This window comes from Acanthochromis polyacanthus, chromosome 19, assembly GCF_021347895.1.
Source record: "Acanthochromis polyacanthus isolate Apoly-LR-REF ecotype Palm Island chromosome 19, KAUST_Apoly_ChrSc, whole genome shotgun sequence".
Taxonomy (NCBI): domain Eukaryota; kingdom Metazoa; phylum Chordata; class Actinopteri; family Pomacentridae; genus Acanthochromis; species Acanthochromis polyacanthus.
In genome coordinates, this window is record NC_067131.1 from 12,567,292 (window position 1) to 12,581,659 (window position 14,368).

A 14,368-nucleotide genomic window follows, 5' to 3' on the forward strand; every position below is an offset into this window, starting at 1 on the left:
GTCTAGGTTAGAGCTGAAAAAAACTGAAACTACTTTAATCTGAAACATTTATGAAAGCTGCCTATAGAATATAGCTTTACAAAGAAAAATCCTGATTAATATCTGGCACAAGCTCCTGAAGTGTGAATATTTGCAGATTACAATGACAGTATGATGAATGTCTCTACGTTTTGTATGAAACGAATCAGAATCAGAGTCGTATGAAGAAATCCCTTTAGACTCTGGATGATTGCGATGGACGTTTTTTTACAGTTTTTTTGACATTTCAGAAGCAAAAGAGTTAATTAAAGGCAGAACAAGACGATTAATCACAAATGAAAAATTGTAGTTGCAACACTAGTTCAGATTAGTGAAGAAATCTCCTGCTTTAAGTTCACATGTGGGCTTCAACTGTCAGTAGTTTAGGTGGTTTGGTTTAGCTTGGTTAAAGCTGGGGTTTGAACTAATGATTGCTTTCATTGGCGATTAATCTACAGATTATCTTCTTGGTTAATCAATTAACTGTTTGGTCTACGATGTAAGAAACTAGTGAAAAATGCCCCTTACAATTTCTTAACACTCAATGATAATGCACCAGGTTATACATTTTGCCGAAACCAACACTTAAAGTGTAAACATATCAAGTTTATCATCACATTAAATAAACTAGACGAGCCCTCAGTAGAGGGCAGAACCACGCCCTCTACTGGCGAAAACCCTGTCCTCCCTATACAAATGATGCAATATGTATCAATTTTGATCATCGTACGTATCTCCCTTCCTACTTGATCTGCTGACCTGTAACTCCACAACTGAGCAGGGGACCTTAGACTGATCTTCAGTGCGAAGTTTGATTATCCTGACTTCAGCACTTGCAGAGATATCGGAACGGACATAGCCACATACATACATACATACATACATGCATACTTACCCAGTCAGATACCGCACCGAATGCAGTAACCCCGCTGACGTTCGTCAGGCGCGGTTAATAAAAGCAACAAATTCACCAGAGTCTGAAGTTGAAAGGGATGAATATTTAGGCCTTTTTGCCCACAGAATATGCTTGTTCACAATTTAGACACACTCTGATGCAGAGATTTTGAGGTCATACTTTCCCAGTCTACACACACACACACACACACACACACACACACACACAAGCTGCTCTTACAAATGGGTCTGTTGCATAATTTAGTGTGTTTCCCAGTTCTCTATCCAGCCGAAATACAATTCCATAAAACATGCAATATTGATTGCGTCCTTTGCAGATATATCTGTCCTAGGAAGTCTTGCAGGTATACAAACCATTTATAAAACATAGGTGATGTAATGAAGTTCATAATCATAAAAAAATACTTGAAAAACAGATGTTGTTGTTGCTGCTTGTGTTCTTGGAATATTTTCTTGCTCTTAATGACATCTTTCCATCTGCTTAACCACAAAGGTTGATGACCCTAAAACTACATTCCTGCTTAGTGTAAATTTAGAAAACTGAAACCGCACTTGTGAAGAGAAACAAGCTGTATCCATGATTAGAAGTAACAAGATTACTTTTCGATTCCTTGACATGTTTTAGAGAGCTAAAATGTAAAAAAAAAAAAGCATTTCAAAATAAATAAATAAGCAAATGTAAAATCTGAGAATATAAGACTGATATCAATCCAAATATACATTTTTATAAAATTTCAAACTGTAAAGTTAAGTAGTAACTACATAAAAAACAAGTTGAAATGAAGGGAAAACCATTAAGATAGAGGTAAATTACGGTATCACACAGCCTCAACCTAAATACACAGAGGACATAATCAGTGCAGTTCACTGTGTAACTTTTGCTTAAACAGAGCGGCTTTTGGGTAGAAGTTTTTAAAAAAGGCAGCATAAAAGCACTGAGTGGCTTCATGCAGGAAGGTTTTCCATCTATTTTAGATGTTTTACCTTTATTGAAAGTGGAGAATTGAGATGAGATAAACTGATGTAAAATGATCTGAAGATTTAGAACTGGAGAGAAAAAACTAAACTGTGAAGAATTGGAAAATTCACATTTTGGGGCATTTTTAGTGGAAAAAAACACCTTGTGGCAGACAGCAACGATCAACCACCCCATCGGATGGGATACACTGTAAAACAAGCAGTAAAGTTTACAGTATTTTTCTTTGTTCTTTAGCATTTTGCCTGTTTTATTAAAATACAGAAAAATATCAATAAAATTGTAAAATTACGATAAAAATTTCCATTTAAAAATGAAACAGAAAAATGAAAATTTCTATTTTCCCACCTTTTGTACATTTAAAGACCTAACTGAAAGCAAATAAACCAAAAAAGATTTCTGGCTGGGATGTGTTGTTTTTGTTTTACACTAGTGTGTAACCAGCCATGTCAGAATATGGTCCATATACTGTAAATGATCTCTACGGGATGCTAAAGAAACGGCAGATTAAAAGTTCAAGTCTATTTTCTCTTCCCTTCTTTCAGGCGAAACCTTTTCAGAATCCTTCAGCCACACAGAGAGATGCCAGCCGTGCACACAGTGTACCGGTCTGTACCGGATGGACACGCCCTGCACCGACTCCAACGATGCCATCTGTGTCTGCAACTATGGCTACTACCTGAATAGACTCTCAGAAATGTGTGAACCGTGCACCAAATGCCCCGAGGGCCAAGGGATGCTGCTGATCTGCGAGCTCGACCATGACACAGTGTGTGAGGAGTGCACCATGGACACGTACTCGGACCAGGAGAGTTCTCGAGAGCCCTGCATCCCCTGCACCTCCTGTGATGATGACGAGGTGTTAGAGCCCTGCACCCCTACCAAAGATACAGTGTGTCAAGGTAAGACAGAAGCTCATAAAGTACATAAAAGAATGGCAAACCTGCATGCATTGTCAAATTCAGGCCCTTCAATATCTGATAATAAATAATCTGAATGAGCATTTGCCGAACTGAAGTGTTTCAACATAAGTATTGGCTCGTAAGCCAGAAAATTTATGTGGTATGAACCCTTGCAGCACACGTTAATTTCAAGCAGAATTTGGACATTTTAGGAATATTTTTGGTTATTTGCTGCATTTAGACCTCGAGTTTTTGAAAAGATCAACACTATTCTGAACATGTGCAATAAAAATGAAGGTACAGCCAGTAGTCTGATAGGTTAGCTGAGCATAGAAAATATCTATCCATTATCTATACCTCACTAAATCCTCATTAGGGTCTCAGGGGGGCTGGATTGTATCTCAGCTGACTCAGGGTGAAGGCAGGGGACACCCTGGACAGGTCACCAGTCTATCGTAGGGCTACACATAGAGACGAACAGTCGCAGTCACACCTACAGACAATTTACAATCACCAATTAACCTCAGCATGTTTTTTGACTGTGTGAGGATGCTGGAGTACTTGGAGAAAACCCACACATGCACAGAGAGAACGTGCAAACTCCATGCAGACAGATGCCGGGAAGGCCGTGATGCAAACCGGGGATCTTCTAGCTATGAGGCAACAGTGATAACCACTAAGTGACTGTGCAGCCCCCATAGTAAACATATTTCTCAAAATTAGCTTTAGATTTTTAAAGCATTACAGTCTCACATTTATACCCCAATTTGTAGCAAAAAACAAGAAATCATGATCTGTGGCACATCTACAGTAACAACATCATTATTTCTGAACAGTCTCATTGCCGATGAGTTTTGCAAATATCATTTTTTAATAGTTCAATATTTGTTGCGTTTTTGGTGAACGGGACCTCGTACAGTAGGTTACCAAGTTCAAACTGCTGAGGGATGAGACATTCGTACTTTCGGTTAGAAGGAGGAAAGTAAAGTTCACCAGAAAATGATCCATTCTTCTAAGAAGACAACTACGCTCTTGTTCCGAGATTTATTTTTCCGCTGTCTAACAAATGGCTGTGGGATGACCCTACATAAACATTGGGCAAGTTTATCATGAACTTCTGTGCAGAGTAAAGTTGAGTGATGGGGTGCGATGCCCAAGGTCAAGATGGATTCAATAGAAGTACATGTTAGCTATCCGGTGCTGGACGGACACTCCAACGTGCTGGACGTCCACTTTGTCAGCCACATAATCAGATCGTCCCAGTTCCACACTATAGACATTGTTGGCCTGTCGACCTAAATGCCACGTCGAAGCTGAAGTCTCATTATCTTCACCAACTCATCCCATCCAAACACAAAGACCACACTCTTCCTATGTTGCGGGTTTAGTAGGAGGTCATATCTCTGAAGAGGGTTCTGAATTTCTTTTATATCATTGCACCCTGTGGGTATCGCACTCCAAATCACAAATTCCTTGTGACTGCAGTCACTGCTCATTCCGATGATCTGATGCCTCACAGATTAAATCAATGCTTTTGTGAGATGACAATAAAAGGAGCCTGTTGATCAGCCATGCAGTCTGTTGGAGCTGCGGTTAGAGGGACGTTGTTATCACAGTGGTGAACACAGAGCTGGTCTCAGGCTAAAGGGGCTCTTTTGTACATCTCCCATGATCCTGCTTGGCCTTTGAGGGCTTTTGGTTTAGCCCATGGGGCTACTTTACTCAGCTAGCAATGAGGAAAACAGACAGAGAAACTAATGTAAACTAAATTTAATTTACTACATTTATTTCTGCGTCTAAAAACAGTGATCTGATTATTGTTTCCTGTGTAATCAAAGAATGTATTGTCTTGAGCTACAAACATCAGTCACATTGCAGTATTAAAGGACGAAATATTAAGATCTTGTGGATATCAGCCACAGTTGGCTGCTTACATTGATCAAAGTAGGTAATATGTTCATTACTGGATTTTTAAAGTACCCAGTATTGAGATCAGGACATAAAGTGACTAAAACACATTATGTGGAAAAAGGCAATGTACAGTATTAGACTAAGACTGCTGTTAAACTTATATCTGGATCTATGGCACCTTATTGTAAACTTCACGTGGAAAATCTTTTGATTCCTTTTTAAAACTGAACGTACAGATCAAACAAGGAGTCAAAATCTGCTTTTTTTTTTAATTAAAGCTTTATCCAAAGTCAAACCCTTAATGTCCTTTATTGGTCTTGAGAAGATCACTCATGCTTTTAGCAGTTCTAAGTCAGACTATTGCAATTAGTTGTATGTTAGAATGATCCAGGGACTAATATCCATGTTCAGTCCATGTGCACTTGACTCAACATGCTGCAGCTCAGCTCCTGACTTGGTGCATGTAAGCAGAAGCATATTTCACCTATCCTGCCAACTTTACATTTGCTGCCTGTTCAGTATCAGACGAGGTGTACCATTTGACTTGTTGTTTATAAGTGCTTGAATAGATCTGCCAGAGCCAATACACTCTTATTTGTCATGTTGCCAGCTGAAGTCAATAGATCAGAATATGTTTTTACATCTTAGAAGTAGACTGGCATTGAAGGCTGACCAGTTTTTTCTCAGTGGAAGCTCCAAAACTATGGAACAGACATTTCAATCAGGCTGTCAACTTCACTACCAGTTCTCTAATCTCAACTAAAAGCATATTTTTACTTGCTGACTTCTCTGGTTTAAAGTTATTGTCACATTTATCAGTGTTTTGTTGTGTTTAACTGTGGTGTATAGGTACACTGTCTTGAATTGACTTGAACTTTCTGCATCTGTGAGCATGTAAGGATCCATGAGAGTTCATGAGACATACATTTCGTTATCAGAACTTTAATGCAACGAACAGTACAAGACAAAGACTGCTGTGACACTTGGTCATATGGCTCCCTGTTGGAAATGTCATGTAAAGAATCTTAGTGTTGTGAACCATCAGTCGTCCTAGAACTTTACCCAAAGTCAAACCTTTCCTTTAAAGATCTTGAGAAGTTCACTAATGCTTTTATTACTTCTACCATTGCAATTACTTGTTTGTTGGAGTGGGCCAGCACTCCTTGTACTTGGCACTTGTTTATAAGTGCTTGAATGCACTGGCCTCGACTGTTTTGTCAGAGCTATTGCACTCTTAAGGCCCATATTGCCTGCTTAGATTATTAGATCAGAATCTGTTAGTGCTTCTTAGCTGTGGACTGACACTTAAGGCCCAACGGTTGTTCTCAGTTTAAGCTCCGAAAATTACATTCACTGATATTGTCCGAATTCCAATTAAACACACATTTTAACATGCTGGTTTTTAAAATTTGGTTCCAGTTGCAATTTTTATGCAGGTGTAAAGTCCCTATAATTAATAAGCAATTTATCACGCATTGATTTGGTTTACTTTTAGTTCAGTTGTTTTTTTAATGAATTCTTTTTGAAATAAATTTCTAGTTTTATTTGTCTCATCTTGCGCAGCACTTCGGTCAGTGATTTTTCATGTCCTAGCATGCTGTGAACTGACTTGACTTGCCTTCCTCGGCTAGCACATGAAGGTCTGCTAGGGTCAGAGTGACATAAATTTCAATATATGTGAGGCTCTGTGCAGACATCAATGTAATATCCAATATTTTGTTATTGTTGTATATACTGATGATAGATAGATAGATAGATAGATAGATAGATAGATAGATAGATAGATAGATAGATAGATAGATAGATAGATAGATAGATAGATAGATAGATAGATAGATAGATAGATAGATAGATAGATAGATAGATCTGTCTGCTGCTGTCCATATGCGGGTCTGCAGTACAGTAAAACCAGACCCTAATAAATCGTTCAGTGTCTGCCCAGCTTTAAAAGAACTCAAAAAATACACCACAGACAAAGAAGGTTATTTGATAAGCAAAAGTGGACAGAACGTATATCAATGTTTTCTGCCCCGCTGCTGCAAAAACCATCTTCCATTGAGGATGACGCTTTAAAGGCAGCTTGATTGAACTTGTGGTCTGAGAAGGAAGTGTGGTGTTTTGGGGGAGATGATTCATCCGAGATCAAGATATAAGGAGCCAGAACTCTAATACTAAAACATCCTTTAGATAACTAACACAGTGTACATCATGATGAATGTGAATTTGCTGTGCTTTCCAGGCATGATGATTTACAGCCCACCGTATATGGGCTTCATTGCCATATGTTATTCTTCACTCTAACCCAATCATGCACCATTTATTCCAAATGTAATCTTTTTACTGAAGCGCAAGCGTTATCAGCGCTTATAAATCTGTAGCGCTGCCAGACGTCCACATCCATTAATGCTGTGGAGTCGGGCGACACAGGCCCGAAGGCTAAACGCAGTCAGGAAGGTGGAGGGACTGAGAGGAAGACACAGAAGGCCATGAAAAGACGAGTGTGTAACCTGAGACTTAATTTAAACAGAGGCTGAAAAGGAACAGAACACCACCTTGATGATGATGTAGGTTATTTTTAGAATGAAAACTGGATTTAAAGCTTTACTGTTCACATTATGTTTGAGTTTAGGATAACGGTGCATTTCCCTCTGTGATGATTTTGCAGCTTTTTATGTGGTTACAGTCTCAGCTGATATGTGGGGTGAAAAACCAATTTCCTCCAATTCTTCTAAAGGGATTATTGCTGTTGTTTAGAGTCTTACACAAAAGGAAAAAAAAGATCACCCTCTTCACGTCTCACTGATGGTAAAACATACTAATACTGACCAGATTTCGTCAGGCTCGACCCACCGAGTTGAGGATTTGAAGGCAAGATGCTTATCTAAAGACGTGTGATATGACTTCCACCGTTCCGCAGGCCAGCGAGCAAAACCAGAGGTCAAAGGTCATGGGAGATCGTATGTGGAGGGGGTGTTTCAGGGATGATCAGTCCCTCTTGAAGATGTGCACTGAACTAGTTGGTATAATCCCCGCAATCCTTCCTGAGGTCACAACAACAGTGAGACAAGTGAAGCTGATTACTGATATCTCATCAAAGTGGCATCAACTGTGTTGCCATAAATCAGCAAAGAAAGCTGAGAAGTCATGTATATATATCCAGCTTATGTGCAACTGCATATGTTTCAAAGAAAACAAGATGCTACCCAGTGGTGGAAGAAGTATTAAGATCCTTTACCCCAAGCAGAAGTAATAATACAGTGATATATAAATACTTTATTACAGGATAGAGCCTTGCATGAAAAATCCTACTTACGCAAATGCACAGAAGTGCACAGCAGCAGAATGTTGGTAAATTATTAAAGCAAAAGTACTTGTTAAGTCCATCTGATATATGTTTTATTATATATGACATCATTGGATCATTAATAGTGAATCATCGGTGGGTCCTTGTGATAAATCTGAGATGATTAATGGGAGAAGAAAGAAGAAAAAACAAAGTTTGTACCTTTTCTCTAATCTTTGATTTTGGGTGAGATTTTGGATCATTTCAACATTTATTGAGATAAAACCAACTGAGTGAAACATCATTATTTGTTGGAGCTGTTTAACACTGAAATGCGACTACATACAACATAAACATCAGAAGGACCAAAAACTTTAGAAAGTAGTTCTTAACCATGTGTTTTGTGTATTTTTAGAGCTTGTTGTGTTATTTGTTGTGTAAAATCTTCAACTTACAAGCAAATAAAGCTGTCAAATACATGTAGTGGATTGGAAGTATAAATTAGCATGAAGTGGGCAGACTCAAGTTAACACCTCAAAATTGTAGCCACGCACTGATAAATTAACTTTTTACCACTGATGCAGGCAGGGCTGAAGTTTCTATTATTGTAATCTGGCAAGTCATGAAATGTTGAATTGTTTACAGAAAATGTTCTCTGACAATATGTTTAATTTGCTTTCTGCAATATTATGTGATCATCTGATACAATATAAACTCATAGCAACTACAGCATTACTGTAGAAATTCATTCACTAAGCCAGACAGCAAACATTTGTCATAACAAGTTAGTCCTCTCTAAATGGGACAGAGTTGGTGTGGGTGACAGTCATTATCCTATCATCAGAGATGCAGTGGCTTGTTTGCCAAGCACAGGTATGGTTTTATTTTGAAGCAGGCATACAGTGTTCCTAACAGGATTGCTGTCAAGGTGACGCCCATCAAGCACAGACAGATTTATTTCCAATTGCATTATCAACAGGAGTGTCCAGCCATGCTAACACGCTGTGACAAGGCTTTTTCATACCACGGTTAAAGCGCAATGAGCAATGTTTGAACTTGACAGAGCACTTGCTGCCTGTTCTTATCAGCCTGAGGTTTTGGCTAAAAGCCCTGAAGGCCAAACAGAAGGTTTCGATCCGTGACCCTGTTCTTCCTTGTGATTGAACCAGGACTGGCTGGACACATGTGGGCTGAACTATCACCCAAAGCCTGGGACTCTGTGGCAGCAAGGGTGACACATGCCATTGTATTATTCATGCACATAGAAAAAGAAAGTTCAAAGGATTACTTGAATATGAGTCACAAAACAAACACAAAGAGCACGACTGGCACTGATGACTGCTACACACTGATTGAAATCAATAAGATAGAATGTTACTGATGTGAGATTGCATATGAAATGAAGAAGGCTGGGTGGTTCTAGTAGAGAGAAACAAGAAAACAGAAGGAGAAAGTGATTGGACCAAGTTCATTTGGTTACTGAGGAGAGTAGGAGGAGGGAGCTGTTTCCTTCCTGAGTTTGGTTGACCTTAACAATCAATAAGTTGCCCTCCAGAAATCAGAAAGCAAGACCGGTTAACCAGCACTAGCACTCAGGGTCACACCAGAGAGGAAGACAGGAAGGGGAAGTGTGGAGGGACTGAAGGAGCAATAAATGGAGGATGGGAATCAATGAGGCGAGGGGACTTTTATTTCCCAGTTTATGTCTACAGCTTGTGTGCAGTTGACCGTTTGACCATCGGTTTTGCTTCATAAAACTGCAGATTCTGACAGATTTAATAAGCTGTATCCAGCTCTATATGTTTCTGTATAAACTGGAGGTCATCTTGATTTTAGGACCAGAAGCTTGTAAAGGGACTCTTAAATGTACACTTTGATTGCTATATATCATGAAAGATTTAGGTTTTTGCTGCATATCCAAGGGAAAAAGTCTTACTATTATAAGTCAGACAGAAAAATGTAGATGATGCTGTTCATGACTCTTTCTGAATGCATAGCTCACATATTGTACAAGCCAGCAGACATTAAACTAATGTTTTGGTATTTAAATATGCAAACAGCATGTTTCACATTATAATAAAAAAGGACTGAACAAATAATGTGTTTAAGTGGGGTTGCTGAAGTGCAAACTTCTCTAAACCCAATAAAGAGCAAGGCAGAGCTGCTAGATAGTAGCCTTCATTCAGCACAGTGGGAAGTTACATAACCAGTAACTCCACAACGTATGGAATTGTCCTTGGCTTTAGAAGTAAGTCAGGTTTTACACCTTATTTCAAAAGTTGACTTTAACTCTTGCAATTTTGACAGATGAGAAAAGACACTACCTTCCTTTATATATCAATTTTCTTGAGGAGCGCATGCCAAACTCTTTAATTCATGGGGAAAATCAAAGCTTGACAGGCTAGCTGGGCCTAGTATCAATGTTAAGCTATGATTGTACAATCCTGCTGCGTGGGAGGGGCTCGATCGATGCCAAAAGCATTTGACAAACAGATAAAGAGTGGGAGACAAATGGGGAAAAAGATAAAGGACAAAATGCCATCGACATTCCTGACTTCCTATGTCCAAAGTGGGAACGCAATCCACATCAATAGCTGCGAAGAATCCCCAACTCCAGCCTGATTAACAATTCACTGTCTTTGTGTTGCACAGTCACTCATTGTGTGGCTAAGGCTCGGTCCCGTCACATCTACTGACTTATATCTCAACTGAGTCGAGCTGCATGACCACAACTGACCTTCTCTCTTTAACCCGTTTGCTCCCTGCTCCACACAGTACCAGCATTGTAGCCATTAAGGAAGTTTTAAAGTCGACAGTGTCTTGGCCTCCTGAAGTCGCCTGCCGTCCCTTTAGGAATTTGCCCCCCGACATTCCGGGGGAAAATTTCAGAGGTGCTTTGGCATGAGCAAGCGATTCCGGTGGCAAGGGTGACCACAACACTTGCGCTTTCGCTCGTGCCGTCTATTCACTGCCAAGAGTTCTGCTCGGGCAGTTGAGGTTTTGCCCTCGTGAAGATTTACGGTATGTGTTGGGGAATTGTGTCTTTGCAAAGTCAGGCCTCTTTCTCAGTGATGTTATCTTTGAATCTATCATGGCTGCCCTGAACTGAATTACTGCACTACGGCAGAAATGGAATTTTGTGGGGCTCATTTATTGCATTATTTCCCTCAAAGTGAAAATGAATTATTTGTGTCATAGTGAAAGACATTTTAATGGTTGTCTATACTATGTGTTTCATTGTTTTCAATTTTGTTTTACTCGTAAGACTTAGGAATTTAGGATTTAATGTTTAGTGGATGGCATAAACTTTGTACAAATGCAAACACGTCATACAGAGCTGCTTCTTTCTATGCTTTCTGATAAGTTATGGTAATCCTAATAGACTACTCAACAGTTTAAACTGTACAACCTGACTTTATTATTTAGCCTATATTAATTGATTTAATTTTCACATTTACTTGTGTCTATTTGAATGAGAAAAGAAAAAAAGAAAAAGAAAAAAAAATACATCTGACGAGGGAAAACAAGTGCACAGTTGCACATTTAAGTTCAAGCAAAGTTTGTACTACTATCTTGTTCCCTAAAGTCATAAGCAGTTTGTAGACGTTTCTTGCTCCTGACACTGCAATTTAAAGTCAGACGCCTCTAGAAACAGCACAACCATTGCTGGAAGGAGAGAGGACAATTTTAAAAAATGTCCTCTGTGCAGTATGACATAAGTCATTAACAAAGGAAGAACAAAAATAAATTTTTTTGTTTGATTTTTGTACAAAAAAACAAACAAACCGGAATCAACATGTACAATATTTTTTCAAGCATCCAGTGCTGTAACCAACCTTGGAGAAAAGTTGGCTCCACATGACATAGATGTTTTTCTACTTAAATTTTTGATGTGTTTCTACTTGTATATTTGCAAGTGAAAACAGCCCGCAGTTCAACTGAAACATTCTGAATTTTAGTGACATAACTGTTGCTTGCAGCTGAGTCACTAATTACTTCACACTGGTTCTGAGGAGCACAGATTTTTTATTTTTATTTTTTTTGCTTTTTACAGAATGTGGTTAGAGCAAACATTTCATTTTCGGCAATTCTTTTAAATGAGACATGTAGAAGAACAAGATTTTGATGATATCATAATTTTAAGCTTAGTCATGTGGCAAATGATGAGTTCAAGGACTGCTGGAAAGATGGAAATCCATTTATTTTTGATAAATGGTGTAACTTTGACATTTTTTGGAGATAACATACCTTTCAAACTTGCAAATGGATTTTAGGGTTCACAGTGTTAAACTTGTGGTCAAGTCAACTGATGGCCACTGAAGTGCTTAATAATGCTTCCAAAAACATGTTGTTATTGAGGGTTTGTAGCTGATCTATAAAGCGTTCGAGAATCGATAGTTACAAGAAACACATTGTTCATTAAAGGTCTGTTATGGGAAACTGGTGCATAAAAAATGCAACAATTGCAACTGTACAAATTGTACAGCAGAAAAGTAAATGACAATAAGAGCAGTGGAGGCGAATGGAGAGCTGCAGAACAGAAAGAGATGGAGAAAGCCGGAGAGAGCGGAGAGAGGGAGCAGATGCTGAGAATGTGGCCCGGTCGATAAAAGCGATGGAGTTACTCCTCTGCACTCTCTGGTTTCTCTGGTTGACCTCTACGAGTGCTGATCACATTCTGCCGCAGAAAAGACACACACACACATGCAGTCTGTATAACTTCACATACACATTCATACACATTTAGGGGTGTGTCTGAAGCACGTGGGCAGAAAATTGAGATGGTTCATGTAAGGTAGGAACTGAGGCAGGGGGGACTCAAGGAGAAAAGTATAAGAAAGTGGTTTAACAAGGGAAATCACAAATGCATAAAATAGATTAAAAAAAAAAAAGCAACAGCGTTCACCGATGTTTGACATTAATCCCTTCATTTGTGCTTGTTGTAACGGAGCATAATTAACCCTCCTGTTGTCCTCATTTATGGGCACCAAAAAATATTGTTTTCTTGTCTGAAAAAAATCCAAAATTTCAGCAAAAATATTTCCCACATTTCTGAAAATCTTCAAAACCATCAGGAAGAAAATTCCAATCATTTCTTAAAAGTTTTCTTTTACAAAAATCCCCCAAATTTGGCAAGAAAATTCTTGTCAATATTTTCGAAAAATTAGTAAAAATCTTCCAAAAAAAATCCTAAAAATATCTAGAGTGATTACATACACTCAACAAAAATATAAACGCAACACTTTTGTTTTTGCTCCCATTTTTTATGAGATGAACTCCAAGATCTAAAACATTTTGCACATACACAATATCACCATTTCTCTCAAATATTGTTCACAAATCTGTCTAAATCTGTGATAGTGAGCACTTCTCCTTTGCTGAGATAATTTATCCCACCTCACAGGTGTGCCATATCAAGATGCTGATTAGACACCATGATTAGTGCACAGGTGTGCCTTAGACTGCCCACAATAAAAGGCCACTCTGAACGGTGCAGATTTGAGCAAAAGTTGCAGTGAATTTCGCTGGATTTTGGTTGATTTTTTTGTGAATGTTCTTAAGAAATATATTTAACATTTCCTTTTTCCACCAAAAAATGTTCAAAGATTTCCCAAATTTTTGAAGCTTACACTGTGAAAATATTTTTTTCCCCACATTTTCACACTTTAACCCGGGTCAATTTTGACCCACAGAATAACACGAGGGTTACGATAAGGAATAAACTAAAAATGTCTCTCACTGCTGTAGGCATTCCAGGTTTTCTTGGGTGGGCACGAGCTGGCAGTGGCTGCAGCTGTTTTCTGGTTTCATGACACGTGATAAATCAAAAAAACAAGCTTCTCCTTTCCCTGTGTGTTTAAATCTTTAAAGTATACGGTGTTGAAACAGCAGCAACACCTGTTTGCAGGTGGCTGGAATGACGAGTTCAGCTCAGGTGTGGCTGCTTCAGAGAACCTCACACACACACAGCAGCGCTCAACACTTTGAACACAGTTTACTCACACAGTCCCACTGTGTACACTCATGCAGGGGCACCAGCTCTTGCTATATAATTACTCACTTTGTGTTAGTCAGCACACGTGCGCTCTGGTTTCCTGTCACAAGTTAATCATTATCTGACAAAGCCAAGAGGAAAATTCCAGTAATTTCTCCAACAAGCCGATAATGCAAAACAATAAATATAATGGATGTTCTGGTGACAGGAGTTGCTCCTGACTAAACCTGCAATTTTGACAGCTCCACATCTTTCATTTTTTATGATTTTAATGACAAGCTTGAAATATTCCAATATTCCAAATATTCGAGAGCAACACCAATAACATTCGACACAGTGCCTCCAGATGTAATGTGTGTGTTCTATTT

At 38.8% G+C, this 14,368-nt stretch overlaps 1 protein-coding gene across 1 annotated transcript in view; it reads left to right on the forward strand.

Annotated features, from left to right (window-relative positions):
- The window catches only part of ngfrb (nerve growth factor receptor b), a 43,447-nt gene that overhangs the window by 10,811 nt on the left and 18,268 nt on the right, over window positions 1–14,368 (forward strand). The window contains exon 3 of the mRNA XM_022200438.2: window positions 2,455–2,811. Within this exon, the coding sequence (XP_022056130.1) occupies window positions 2,455–2,811 (357 nt within the window). The remainder of the gene's footprint in view (window positions 1–2,454; window positions 2,812–14,368) is intronic.